General features: G+C 38.4%; 2 protein-coding genes across 3 annotated transcripts in view; one reads left to right on the top strand and one right to left on the bottom strand.

The window, feature by feature from the left end:
- LOC133522371 (evolutionarily conserved signaling intermediate in Toll pathway, mitochondrial) overlaps positions 1 to 13,979 on the bottom strand; it is a 28,217-nt gene that overhangs the window by 10,183 nt on the left and 4,055 nt on the right. Inside the window, exon 5 of one of the 2 annotated variants that reach the window (XM_061857693.1) lies at positions 13,394 to 13,574. In XM_061857693.1, the coding sequence (XP_061713677.1) occupies positions 13,396 to 13,574 (179 nt within the window). In that variant the 3' untranslated portion in view covers positions 13,394 to 13,395. Of the gene's footprint in view, positions 1 to 13,357; positions 13,575 to 13,979 lie in introns of those variants that run through there. The other variant, XM_061857692.1, reaches the window with a different exon arrangement.
- Positions 9,556 to 13,360, top strand: LOC133522378 (TM2 domain-containing protein CG10795). Its single transcript, XM_061857700.1, has 3 exons — positions 9,556 to 9,950; positions 11,178 to 11,425; positions 12,003 to 13,360. The coding sequence occupies exons 1-3, from the start codon at positions 9,713 to 9,715 to the stop codon at positions 12,123 to 12,125; spliced, it is 609 nt and encodes a 202-aa protein (XP_061713684.1). The 5' UTR covers positions 9,556 to 9,712; the 3' UTR covers positions 12,126 to 13,360.

The raw sequence follows: 13,979 nt of genomic DNA on the forward strand, positions 1-13,979 counted from the left end.
GGCTTGTTCCCGTTTACTTATGACGCTGTTTTTAGCAGTAGAACTACTCGCTGCATAAAGGAAACAATGCCTTTTGTTTAACAGATTAGGGTCTGAGACCGAAAGTCATTTCTTAGAATTCATATGTTTCATCCTAAGTATATTCGTATTTTATACAATCGTTATATAATAGAGAGCTTTTCAGTCGAGTACTGTTAGGCTACGAAGCTTGCTGAGTTGCCTAACTAAGGTACGAGATTGAAAAGCGTAATTATATCACAATTATATACAATATTTTTTCAACGAGTTATCTAAAATAATAAGTGTGATAAGGGAAAAGTGTGGACTGAACGAAGATGTAGTGACAAAAATTGAGAAAGGTGTGTTGAGATGGTTTGGACACGTGGAAAGAATGAGTGAAAGAAGTTTAACAAAGAGATTGTATAAGGGAGAAGTAGAAGAGGGAGCTGGAAGGGGTAGACCTCGGCGGACTTTCTCTGATCAAATCGGGGAAATCCTGAAGAAAGGCCAGGTCAAGAGCACCCTAAACCGACGAGCGTGTATGAGGAATGTCATGAAAGTGAAGGAAGCGAAAGAGGTAGTCAGGATCGTAGTAAGTGGAAATCCGTGGTCTCTGCCTACTCCTTCGGGAAATAGGCGTGATTATATGTATGTATGTATCTATAATAATACATTTTTTACTATAAATCCTAAATAATTAATGAAAATTAGTAAGTATCTCAGTAGAGATATAAAGATGCAAGCCATCGCCCGGCCATCCCCCGTTTAGTCTTTTCTATGAGAGCGCGTTGACTACAGCGTATCGAAATGAATAGGTATTATAGTCAAGTTAGGTAGTTGGGAGTCCATACATGAAAAGTACGCAATTATAGTTTAGTATTCGAAATCTTAATTCAACCAACAGTCGACGAGTAGAAAAAAATACATACCTTCATCTTACCTATTTGTCTAATGGTACCTTATGTAAATATTACAACCGATTAGGTACCCAAAATTATAATATCTAGAATATAATTTACCTAGAACATTGCCTACCATAGACTTCCTCAAATATCAGAAGCAGAATAGGTACCCTCAAACCCGTAAGTTCCGGTTCAAAAATAGATCGGCTGAAATTCCTTATATTCATGTAACTCTCAAGAGACCTCGGCCAAGTGGTCTCGAAATTCTTTTGATAGAAAAGGGGAAAGCGGAAGTTATCAACTTTTATGTCTTTGTTAGAAACCCTTCTCTAAATTCAATAGCTTCCTGTAGGACGTTTTGCAAGCGCTTATAATACAACTTCGTATGAAAAATAAAGATAAAAGATAAAGATAGTTTATTGTTCAAGTAGGCATATTACAATGCGCTTATGAACGTCAAATAAAGCTACGCCGACTCTAACCCTACACATCTGACCCGAGAAGATACACCTTGAAATATATACTCCTTGTATGTGTTTAAGGCGTTTCCTTCTACTCGTATTGTTGTTGATATTACATCCTCCTCTGGAGTTGCAGGCGTACATAGGCTACGAATACTGCTTACCATCAGGCAGGCCGTATGCTTGCTTGCCACCTACGTAGTATAAAAAAAAATATACTCGTAATAAAAGTAAGTCCTCCTTATCAGTCGTACCTGGGCCGATTTTTTTTGTCATAGTTTGATATTTGGTGAGTAGGTAGACTTCTAGAGTTGTCTATTCTGAACAACATTAGCGCAATTTCAGCATTATGTCCTATAAAATCTTCCACTGAATTAAGAAAACGTGTCTTAAGAAGCGCCTGGCGTCCGTTGGCTCGTTGGGTGGACGACATTCGAAAAATCGCGGGACACTTCTGGATGAGACTAGCCCAGGACCGGGCTGTGTTCAGCAGTAGGTGACTGAAGGCTAAAATAATGAAGAAAACGTATGGCATTTCCTATCGCATGTATTACGGTGAGTGCTCCGAGGAATTGTTCAGATTAATCCCTGTCGCATTCTGCCCGCTCTACACGACAACAATTCCATCTTTACCACTTATATAGATAGTTGGCATGGCGACTGTGCGTTTCTCCAGAAATTTCCTGCCTCACACTATTAATCTGTGGAATGAACTGTCGCTTGCGGTATTTCCGGACCGAGACGACCTTCAAACCTCCAAGAAAAGTAACGTACTCCTATCTTATATGCCGGTAACGCACTTACAACCTGGCGATTTGTCTGCTCATTTGCCTGCTATATCATAAAAAAAAAACAATGGAAATTCGTTTTTTTTTGTCTCATATTGGGATTTCGTCTATTCCAATTACTTTTTTTTTATTAAAATGAGACTAGATAACTAGAATGAGAAGCTCTTCAAACCTACCAACATTTTTATAAAATAAATATCGTCTCCCCTAAATTTACAAGACCTAACAAAAAAGTTCTGGCCACGAGCGCGACAGCGGTGAAAAAGTATCAATTAGCTGCAGATAGTACATTTCTTTGCTCCGCGCAATTAGCTCTAAGCACCCCGAGTAATTTGCTCAATCCGTGGGGTGCTTAAGGTGCGCCAAGCGTAGGACTGTTCCACACTAAAGCGTTTCTAAGGCCAATAGACAATGTAATATAAATTCCTAAGAATTTACCACGCGTAGTTTTAAGTGATTTTGTATATTGTGAGATAAATAAATTATTCTCTAAGTACCCTCAACACAAGCCTTATTGAGCTTACTGTGGGACTTAGTCAATTTGTGTAATAATGTCCTATAATATTTATTTATTTATTTATATCATATCATATATCATAATAGTTATATTACATATGTAAGGACTTGGTTATTGAAACAACGACATATTGGAAGTGTCTTTTATTTGTAAAGCGCTGTCTCACTCTTACCTTATTGTTTATACATACCTATCTCTATTCTTGTTACTCTAACGGTCTTATTAAATATCGAATGAGACTACTATGGTTCGACCTAATAATCGACTTTGCCCTTACAGGTACGAGTATAGTCAATTGCAGGGAAAAGGTACCATGCATATGAAGTTTGTATACTTTGTATGCAAAGGTGCTTAGCTAATATTGCTTGGTTTTGTTGACTGTACAAAGGGCATTCGCCTCGGCCGACAATTACATGTGATCTAAGGATTCTAAGGCTTCCTTATTTACTGGTTGGGGTGTGTGAATCTGAAAGCGACAACTTCGTTTAGTGCAGCGGGCCGAAAGTTGATACCTACAGTTTGTTTTGTACTCTGCAATTAAAACATATAAATAAAGTACTAGCTACTTATATGAAATTGGAGAGCGCAATATTCGTAAGTATACAATGTTTTCGCCAAACTGAAGACATTGTTCTAAAGTTCTAAATAAAAAACCCTTCCAACCCAAAGGAAAAACTAAGTTTATGCCGCGTTTATCTTATGTATTATAATTTCCAGTCACTGAGAAGCGACGCGACGGGTAAGTAAGTATTTAGGTAGGCACCTAAAGCAATAATACTCGTCTGTACATAATACAAGGAGGTATGTTTGTTTCAAAGCGGGCCCTTCTTTATTCCAAAAAAACGCTCCCGAAAATTTTGCTTACGGTAGTCACGCTCCGTCATTGCTGAACCATTTAGGATTCTAAGTTGGTTGTTCAATACTGACGCGATATAACGTCCAATTTAGCTAGGACTCTAAATGGCTCAACAATCACGGAGCGTGACTGTACGAGTACACTGTACCTGCTTCGCGACCGCCCACGGCCCCAGGAGTTCCAAAGTTAAACTGTATCTATACAAAACTACTTTTGCTACCACAAATATGAATTTGTTACTGTATCCTATGTTGTAACCGTAGCTGTTGTTAATTTTAGCTTTATATTATATCGTTTATATTGTTGTTGTTGTTGTTGTTATTGTTGAAGCGCTGGTGGCCTAGCGGTAAGAGCGTGTGACTTGCAAGGGAGCGTTCAAGTATTACGTAACGAATTTGGGGGGAGGGACGCTAATAATATGAGAATGCATGAGAATAACAATGGCGGATAAAGCAAAAATATGTGTAAGGACAGGCGTTACATTTCAAAAATCTTTAAAAATTGCGTTAAGTAATACTTGAACACTCCCCAATCCGGAGGTCGCGAGTTCAAACCCCGGCTCGTACCAATGAGTTTTTCGTAACTTATGTACGAAATATCGTTTGATATTTATCAGTCGCTTTTCGGTGAAGGAAAACATCGTAAGGAAACCGGACTAATCCGAACAAGGCTTAGTTTACCCTTTGGGTTGGAAGGTCAGATGGCAGTCGCTTTCGTAAACTAGTGCCTACACCAAATATTGGGATAAGTTGCCAAGCGGACCCCATCTATGGACGATGTTGTTGGTCTCACGCTTTATATTCTGTTTCTGTGTCTAAACCTGTGTGTTACTGTTTTGTTATCCCAAAAAAAGAAAAAAAAGATAAAACACATTGATATAAAAGAAACTTAACGAATACCCTTGTGCACGCGGCTTTACCGGGCCCCTTTCTTACTCTAATTAATTGCAGACGCAAGTAATACCCCTCATTTCGAGGACACTTTGTTTACATTTACCTCTGGATATAGAGAGACATCATCATTTAGGGAGCCTAACTTAATGTCATATACTCATTGTAACAATGTTTTAGCGAGGGCTTTCAGAAAAGTTTATTTACTTTGATTTCTTTAAAACTAACAACTTACGGTCCTTACGAAATGTATATGAAAATACACTCCCTGCCCCCCTCCACCCAGCAACAAATAATCGTGATAAACACGGCCGAATAAATATGGCCCGGATTCGAATCCTTTCAGCTTTGTAAGCAGGATAACTGCCGACTAGACTAGCATGGCATCGCATTCGCTCTCTATCGCACCAAGACATCAGTGCGAGCGAGATGGACTGCGAGTTTACGCAGTCGCTATCGTAAACGTCAAGTGTCAACTCGTGGTACGGCTACAGGACGCCGTTACTTTGAAATTTAGAATGCTAACTGTTTTATTGAAGCATTTAAGTGACCCTTCTGAATAATTGATGCATTCCCGTCTGGAATGAGCACTCAATTCGGCAGAATACTAGATTAGGTAGGGACGTAAATAGCTAGGTACTCTAGGTAGGTTTATAATGTGCTGGCGCGCTTAAAATATTCTAAGAGCCAGACCAAGATAACTCTGCAGCGATTTTTATAGCTCATACGTGCAAGTGTTATTTTATCAAACTTCTATGAAATTATGACGATTAAGTAGGTAACACTTGCCCGTCTGTGCTATAAAAATCGCTGCAGAGTTATCTTGGTAAGTCAAAGTTATATATATATATATATATTATGTTTTATAATATGGGGTTTTTAGAAAATAAAAAAACCTGTTTCGCCTTAAATTTCCATACAAAATGTATTAGTCAGAGTTCGCACCTGGCTGTTGTAAATCCGCACTTAAACACTACACTTTAAGGTTCACTTTACTGCAGTGTTGCCAGGTGAGCGGAAGAGAATTATCGTATTTGAGTGTCAAAATTATCGTACCTATGAAAAAATTGTCGTACGCCTATCAAAAAGGCACTACTCCCAAAATTTCTTGCAAAATTTGCTTACATGTCCAATGTATAATAAAACAAAAACGCAATTTTCGTCTAAATTGCGCAAAAAACAGTTTTATATTTGTGTATTGTTGTGATAGATCCAAACAGTTTACAGGAAATTTCGATATTTTTGACGTAAACCCCTTGGTTTACGTCAAAGCCGAACACTCAAAAGGTGCTAATAGTAGCCTATTTCGCAAGGAAAGTGTCATACTTTGCTTCAAAGACTAGACTTTTGGAGGCATCGTCTAAGGGCTGAAATTATCGTACATTCGCGTATGATAATACTCTTTGGAACGTACGAAGTACAACGTACCGGAGCCCAAATTATCGTACGCCGGGAAACACTGTTACTTTACTACTTCACTGTGTCACTGTCACTTCATTTTTGGTTACTGACTTGACCATGAAAACTGTTTGACTCCATTGTTTTAGGAAAACACATCGTTATTTAGTTTGAATTTTAAAAAGCGACATCTAGCGATCAATTCAGTAACTAATTTACAGTATGTACTCTTATGCGGCAATTTTAAATCTCAACAGTCAGTTTTGTAACGATCCATACACTCCATACAGCATGTTTATTTATTTCACTTCATTTATTTATTATGGTTGCGTTACACAACTGACAATTAAAAGTGGGACACTTTTTGAATGGCTTAAATCGATCGTGCTGATGATTCGGAGTAAAACGAATCCAAAAACTGTTAAGTAGGTTAAAAAAAAATACAGGGTTTTTCTAAAAATTCCCATACTAGGTAGGTATAAAAATCGAGTTAACTAAGCTAAGCTCAACCCTTGAAGAATACTTCTGTGAAATATCAATACTTTACCTCCAACTTTTTTGCAAATAGACCGTCATGCAATTAATTCGATTGAAGCACACTCTTGACTCACAAAGTGTCACAAGGGGCGTTGAAGGCTCTTCACGCTGGCGAATGCATTCACGCGCGTCATTCAATTTTAAAATACTATTTTATTTTAGCTTTCAATGGACTCGTGGGTATTCTAACCTAGCAGTTAAAGGGCTTTTAGGTAATGTATTTTTTTTTTTCAAGCAAATCATAGAGATGAAATGGCGGAGCCGGCAGATGACCGAACGAGATACTCTTATGGAACTTTCAGTAGGAGTAGCAGAGAAAGCGCTATGATTGCTTGTCCTTGTCACAGTTTCATTTGTTTTATGCCCGACTTTTTAGCATGGGTTATGATGGGAAACAAATAACCCGACCAAATTACGTAGGTTATTTTTGGTATGTGGTCAGGATTGTTAAAACGTGTTTTTAATTTGGCGCATTGCGTATTTTCTGTCCCTCACGGGCGCACGCGTATAGCATATCTAGTTGATCCTACATAGTTGATCTGCAAACGATAGGTACTACAATTGTTTAAAGAATTTCACCAGTTCGCGTTATGCTCCTCCCTTGTAAAATAAAAGGAAGGAATGGAATCACATACACACACACACACGTACGCACGCACGCACGCACGCACGCACGCACGCACACGCACCACACACACACACACACACACACACACACACACACACACACACACACACACACACACACACACACACACACACTAAAAAAATGTTAATAATGTTAAATATATATTTTTAGCTTAAGTTAGTTTTTAAATTAGTTTATAATTATTAAATTAAATTAAAGTAAATTATATTATATTATATTAAATTAATTGCTTAAATACGAAAATGTTGTCTGGGAAGAGTGGGGTCTCCTGTCACAGGTATAATATACTTACTAGGGGACTCCATTAACTGTATCGTCAAAACAAAATAGTTACCTAAATAAAATAAAAAAACATTTTTTTTTCAATAAATTTTCAATGGAAAGATTCGCAGTGTTCTAGTAAACTTCAGTAGCTCAATTGGTAAAGAGCGATTGGTCCGGTGGTGTTTTAAAGAGCGATTGCATTGGTTACAAGTTAGAATCTCAGGAAGCGCAGAATAAATATAGTACCACCGTACAGAAATGACACCTCCTACAAAACCGAAGTTCGACAGCTATTCAGGGAAGAATCATGCTGTCCCTTTCTAATGTGAAGTACTATTCCATTCGGCTTAAAGGGTTGTTAAAATTCAAGTCATTATCTTATCTGCGGTCGTGCACGCAAAGGGACGTCAAGTTGTGCCAACCCTAATAATTGCTCGGAGCAATGCTGAGCCGAACGGAGCCGAGAATGACCGAAAGGATCCTTCAATTTTAAAATCTTTAGGTTGCGTTTTCTTGTAGAACCGTTTTTGGACAAAAATGTTCTCGAGTGGCGACCGAATATTAGAACAGTTATTTATCAAAGATCCCACAGAGATCCCTTGCAAAGTCCCGCAATAATGAATATAATGATATAAAAATTAGAAATTTTTAGGGAAGTCGACGAGATAATATGAGGGTAGTCGACGACGCGCATCCGACGCAGGTTTTTATCCAGTAGATTAAGCTTGAAAATGATCGTGATGAATTCCCATTGGACCCTGGTAGAGTCGTGTCATTCTCGAGAACGTTCTCCGTTTACTATTGGTAATATTTTCGAGCGAGAACGTACCCCATACAAAACGGAAAACGTTCTTGATGACTTAGAAGCGTCCCACACAGGTCCGTTTTTATCCAGCAGATTAAGCTTGAGAGTGACGGTGATCAAATCCCATTGGGCCCCCGGTAGCGTTGTCATTCTCGAGAACGTTCTCCGTTTACTATGGGTAATATTCTCGAGCGAGAACGTACCCCATACAAAACGGGAAACGTCACCTGCCCCCCCCCCCCCCCCCCCCTGCCTGTACCTGCCTACGCCCATGCTCCGGTCTCTATAAAAAGGCAGTCTTACAAGCAGACTGGTATTATTTATCTACATACAATAGGGAACTTTTACATTATCTTTAAACCTGAGGCGTTAGAGCGTTTTAAAAGTCCACTGCAAGCTCAGCCGTATTTCACCTTCCCATACAAACGGAGTTTCGTTCTCATTTTAAAACTAATATCTGGGAGACCGAGCGTTGATCGGAAAACATAAAAACTCAAAAATGCGCGTTTTCAAAGAGATAAGACCTAGTACGATCGATTTATCCCCCCGAAAATCCCCATATAGGAAATTTCATCGAAATCGTTAGAGCCGTTTCCGAGATCCCAGAAATATATATATACAAGAATTGCTCGTTTGAAGGTATAATTTACGCGTCGGATTGTAATGAAACTTTGCACATACAATGACATGAGATATATATCTACGCTTGTAATTAGTTTATATAGCTCCGGCTTGTAAAACAAACGCAATACTTAAAGCGAAAACAAGTTTTGTATGAAAAACTTAAATTCGCTGTATTTTAAACTATGGTATCTGAAGCTACATAAACGAATTACACATCTTATCCTATTGTAAGTAGAAAGTTTCAGAGCCATCTAGCAAGTCGTTTTTAAAATGAGAGCGTAACTACGTTTGTATGGAGAACCGAGCTTGTTGATGCTGCGGACTCTTAAGCTATCATAAGATTCATAAGGGCGTCCATTATTACCTTAGCTGAAGAGGCAAGGCAAGAGATAAGAGACATCAAAAATCGACGTTGAAATGCACAAACAACATGCTCGAGCTACAGGCATCAGTTACTCGCGCCTATTATGCTTCTACAGTGATTGCATGAACACATTATGAAAATTCACTATACTGCAAAGTAGCTGGGAGTACATACATCGTGCATGTAACTGACGTGCGCTGCTTGCGCAAGCAGTAGCCGCATGTTTATTTGTATTAGCCCGCGCCTTTACTTTTTCCAGTTATGCTGATCTCAAGAGTACTTGCGAAGTCAGTAGAGCTCGAGCTTGCACAAGTCACTGGCTGGATGCTTCGTTATACCATATATTATATTATTATACTTTTTGGTTATGCCTATTGTTCACACGATGCATAAAACTTGCGCAAGTGCAATAACAGGCGCAATTCAATATGTCTTAGTATCCGAACGTAATTCGGATTGACATCTGACATTAGTGACGTTTGTTGAGCGAATGACGTTGTTTCATTCATTCACCGTGGGTGTTTGTTGCAAATAAAGAACTTATCCTTCTTTAAATAAATTTATTGAAATAATAATGTGAAGTAATGTAGTAGAAAAACCTTTAAAAATGTGTCTCTAAAAGTGTAGTGTGTTGTTAATATACTCAATTACTTTTACATGTGGCAGTCAGAGTCAGCTATGTCGACAAAACATTTTGTAATAGTCTGTTTACTATGTCTCTGTTCGTCAACTCTGGCTTCGGACGAGCCGAATGAATTCGTGGTTGACTGTAGTACGTTAAGGTTAGGGCAGTACATTTGCCCGGATCCGAGCATAGACCAAATAGATCCGGATACGCAGCAGTTTAGAGGCTGTTCTCCAGGAAAAGATGTGCCTTCGGAGGGGGAGGCAGAAGGTAAGTAAGTTCAACTTTATAACCATTAGAAATCGTCGGACAAATGTTGTAACCATAATAAAAAAAAGGCATTGAGTCAATGCTGTGATTTTTTGCTTTTTACTGGTTGTTTATTATACAATGTTGCAAAGAATAAGAAAATGTTTGAAATTATCAATACATTTTTAACTGTTCAGAAGTCCAGATGTTTGAATGTAAAGATGCCAATTGTTTGCACCGTAGGGAACCAAATGTAATGTCTCTCTATCACTCTTCTATCTGCTTATCATGAATAGTGACAGAAAACAAAATGGAATGCCATTTCAAATCTTACCAGTAAAAGACAAAGTATTAAATGCAATAGCATTTTCATTTGAGCTGTGACACTGTTCTCGATAAGCAGAAAATTTGTGTGACAGAGACACATTAGCATTTCATTTGCTACAGCGCAAACATTGGCATCTTGGCTAGGCCCCTTATGTTTGACAATATTGACAAATGCAAATTTTCATAAGTGCAGAATCATCAACACCTTGATGGAGCCATAACACGAAAAATTGATTGATTGAGGTATTTAAAAAATGTGTTTGTAAGTTTAGTTTTTTTTTGTTAGTTTGTTTATTTTCTGTTGGAATATCTCAAATAAAAAGATACCAAAAAACGAAGTCAATAGAAAAGTGAGAAGAGAAATTCCGGAAAATATATTATATCTTATAACTTTAAACGAGCAATTCTTGTATATATATATATATATATATATATATATATTTCTGTGATCTCGAAAACGGCTCTAACGATTTCGCTTTAATTTGGTATATGGGGGTTTTTGGGGGTATATAATCGACCTAGATTAGTCTTATGTTTGGTAAAACGCGTGTTTTCGTGTTTTCATGCGTTTTTCTTTCGACGCACAATATGGTCGCTAATTTCGTGTTGCTGGCCACTGTCCGTCTGGCCCAGCGGGTTAAGACGAGGGCGGCTGCGGAAACGAGTGTTACGGGTTCGAATCTCGCCCGGTGACTAACTTTTGTTTTTTTTTATTATATAATGTTCAAGTTTATATATATATATATTTTTTTTAAATTGTTTTAGACCAGTTTAATTTAGTAAAAAAAATATAGTTAAGATTATCACCTATACACCACCATATTACAATAAATAGTTATAACCGAGCAACGCTCGGTCGCCCAGGTACTTTACAAATTAAAATACTATCCACTCCACTACAATAAACACATTTATTTCCAGTGTTCTGCAGAGCAGCTGATGGAATAAAATGCGAAGGAACCTCAAATTCCACTTTCAAAAGAAAAATGCCATGCAAATGGACAAATGGATACTCATTAGAGATAGCGCTGCTGCTGTCTGTTTTCCTGGGGATGTTCGGATTGGACCGGTTCTATCTTGGCTATCCGGGCATTGGGCTGGCAAAGTTGTGCACATTGGGGTTCATGTTCTTGGGCCAGTTGTTGGACATTATTTTGATAGCTGCACAGGTAATTTGAAATTCATTTTGATGGTGTTTACCTTTTTTATTGACACTTCAGTTGACCTATTACTATTACAAAACATTGATATATATCTAAGGACAGGCCTTACAGGCAATAAGAATGGGGCCAGTACAGCTGTGTCACGCACACGAATTCGAGCCAATCGTGCAGTCTAATGCCACAACGTCATTGGTTGATGAGTTCGAATTACGTGCGTTATTGCTCGCAACTAGTTGCGTTAGAATGCACGATTGGCTCGAATTCGTTAGTAACACCACTTAACAGCACTTAGCACCATTCTTAGTGCCTGTAAGGCCGTTTTAGATATATGTCAATGCTAGAAAATTAGTAACCAGACAGCATAACAGCAGAGTATGAATATTTATATTGCTGTCCTGCTTGCATAGTGGAATTGTCCGCCGGCATCATAGGCGGGACATCAATATAAATACGCGCGTGCGATAGACAGGAAATGGCGGCTCAGGTCAATGTATGAAATTCTTCGTGTTTACCATCCTTTTATTATTTGCTGTGGGAAAAGTCCAGAGCAACACTAGAACTAACTCTTCCCTTTATTCCATAGGTTGTAGGCCCTTCAGACGGCTCAGCCTACGTCATCCCCTACTACGGAGCCGGCGTCACAGTCATCCGCAGTGACAACGAGACCTACCTCCTACCGCAGACGGACTGGCACAATATCACTTGACAGTGGGGCACGATCTCTTTTGTCGAAGATGAGGACTATGAGTGGACATGATTGTGGGAGTTCTATTATGTTGGTTAATTTCTTTTGTGGGGTCCAAACTTTTTGAACCGAGGGTTTTGAACCATGGTAAGCCAATTTTGCCAGTAGGACCTATAATTCCGTATATTTTAAAGTGTCGAATTCTCATACATATTTTAAATTTCCCACCTTTTTTTCTGACAGATTGGTTTGCCAAATTGTAGTTTGTGTGTTGGTTCTATGTACCATAGGTGAATGTGTTAAGACATCATTAATTGGGGCTAGCACAAATAAATATATAAATAAGAATCTTATGACTGTTTCGTGACTTACGACATGATGCCCAGTTGTGCTAGCCCCACAGTTCGGAGATTGGCTTTTTTTAGCCAGGGTCAATCTTGGAACTGATTGTTGTAATTGTCCTGATGGCAGAAAAGAGTGTCCTGGGCATAGTGAGCTCTTAAATTTTGTGATATAGATAATTGGGAGACATAGATATGTACATTGTAATTTATATGCATGCATATTTAAGTATCGGTATACCTTAAATACATGGCGAAAATAATAGGTACTTATCCTAGTATTACTAGTCTATTCATCTTAAAAATTGTCATTGTAAGTAGTAACGTTCATAACATTGGTATATATAATGCAAGTAACGTTAGCCGGGACAATTGCAACTGTGGGGTAATTGCGACTATGGGACTGATAATGAGAATTATAATGACTGATGAAAGTATGTCATGAATACAAGAGGCTAGCTCATTACTTCTTGTATTTTTAGAGTAAATAGTTGCATTGGCCCCATGGTTGCAATTGCCCTGGGTGACCTTAGTATAATTTCATAAAATCAGCCATCATCAGTTTCATACACTGCCAGAGTATTGAAAGGTAACAGGGCAGAATTAGTGTTGCTCAGACAAAACTGTGATTTAAGAGCACGCCGATTTCGTCGTGTTTACGTGCGAGTCGAGCGACACACATTCACAAAACGAGGTCTGAGCGGTGATGACTAACCAGTATATGAGTAGGTATGTGTGCGTGCGAAATCGGCTTGTCATGAAGTCACAATGTAACCTCTAAGGCGGTTATCGCACATCGGAGCGATGCGCGAATGGCATCCAGCGTGATAACCACCTAAATAGATTTTGTAGTAGAAATCAGAGGATTTTAGGCTAAGCTAACTTACCAAATACAAAATAAAACCATGTACATAATTCAACTAGTTTTATTACTAACAATAATATATTTACTAGCTTGTGCTCGCCATCTTATCCTGTTCGTTCCCAGTCGCTGGTTGCGTCTCAGGTACCGTAAGGTCGTTGGGCGGCGCTGTGAGTGTGAAAATTACTGGTATGCTGGACAGGAGAGGATTGCCATTCTTTTCTAATAATCTTATCCAGGAAAGTAGGGAGTCCCGTGAAGATGTTCCTGAAAAGAAGCACAAAAGGATGATGCATCATGATCATGATATATGTTCAATAGCGTTGTATTTTCACTATATAGTAGGACTACTATAGTAGTAAACTTTATTGTAACGAATGAGCCTTCTATAAGCATAGTATGTGTCAATAGAATTTAAACCTTAGCAGTCCGAATTAAGACTAAATTTTCGTAAAATGTGACTTGTCTGTAGATGAATCATCACAACTAAACATATACTTGAGAGAGTGTATAAGTGACAAATGCTGACTTTGTCATCACTTAACAACGCCTCACTGACTATATCCTAGAAAAAAAAACAGTGGCACTCCAGGAGTGTCGACAGAAATGAAAACTTAATCTCAAAAAATGCCAACATGCATGTGTATCTATGTACGTACATACACAATATAT

The sequence above is a fragment of the Cydia pomonella genome, chromosome 10, assembly GCF_033807575.1.
Source record: "Cydia pomonella isolate Wapato2018A chromosome 10, ilCydPomo1, whole genome shotgun sequence".
Taxonomy (NCBI): domain Eukaryota; kingdom Metazoa; phylum Arthropoda; class Insecta; order Lepidoptera; family Tortricidae; genus Cydia; species Cydia pomonella.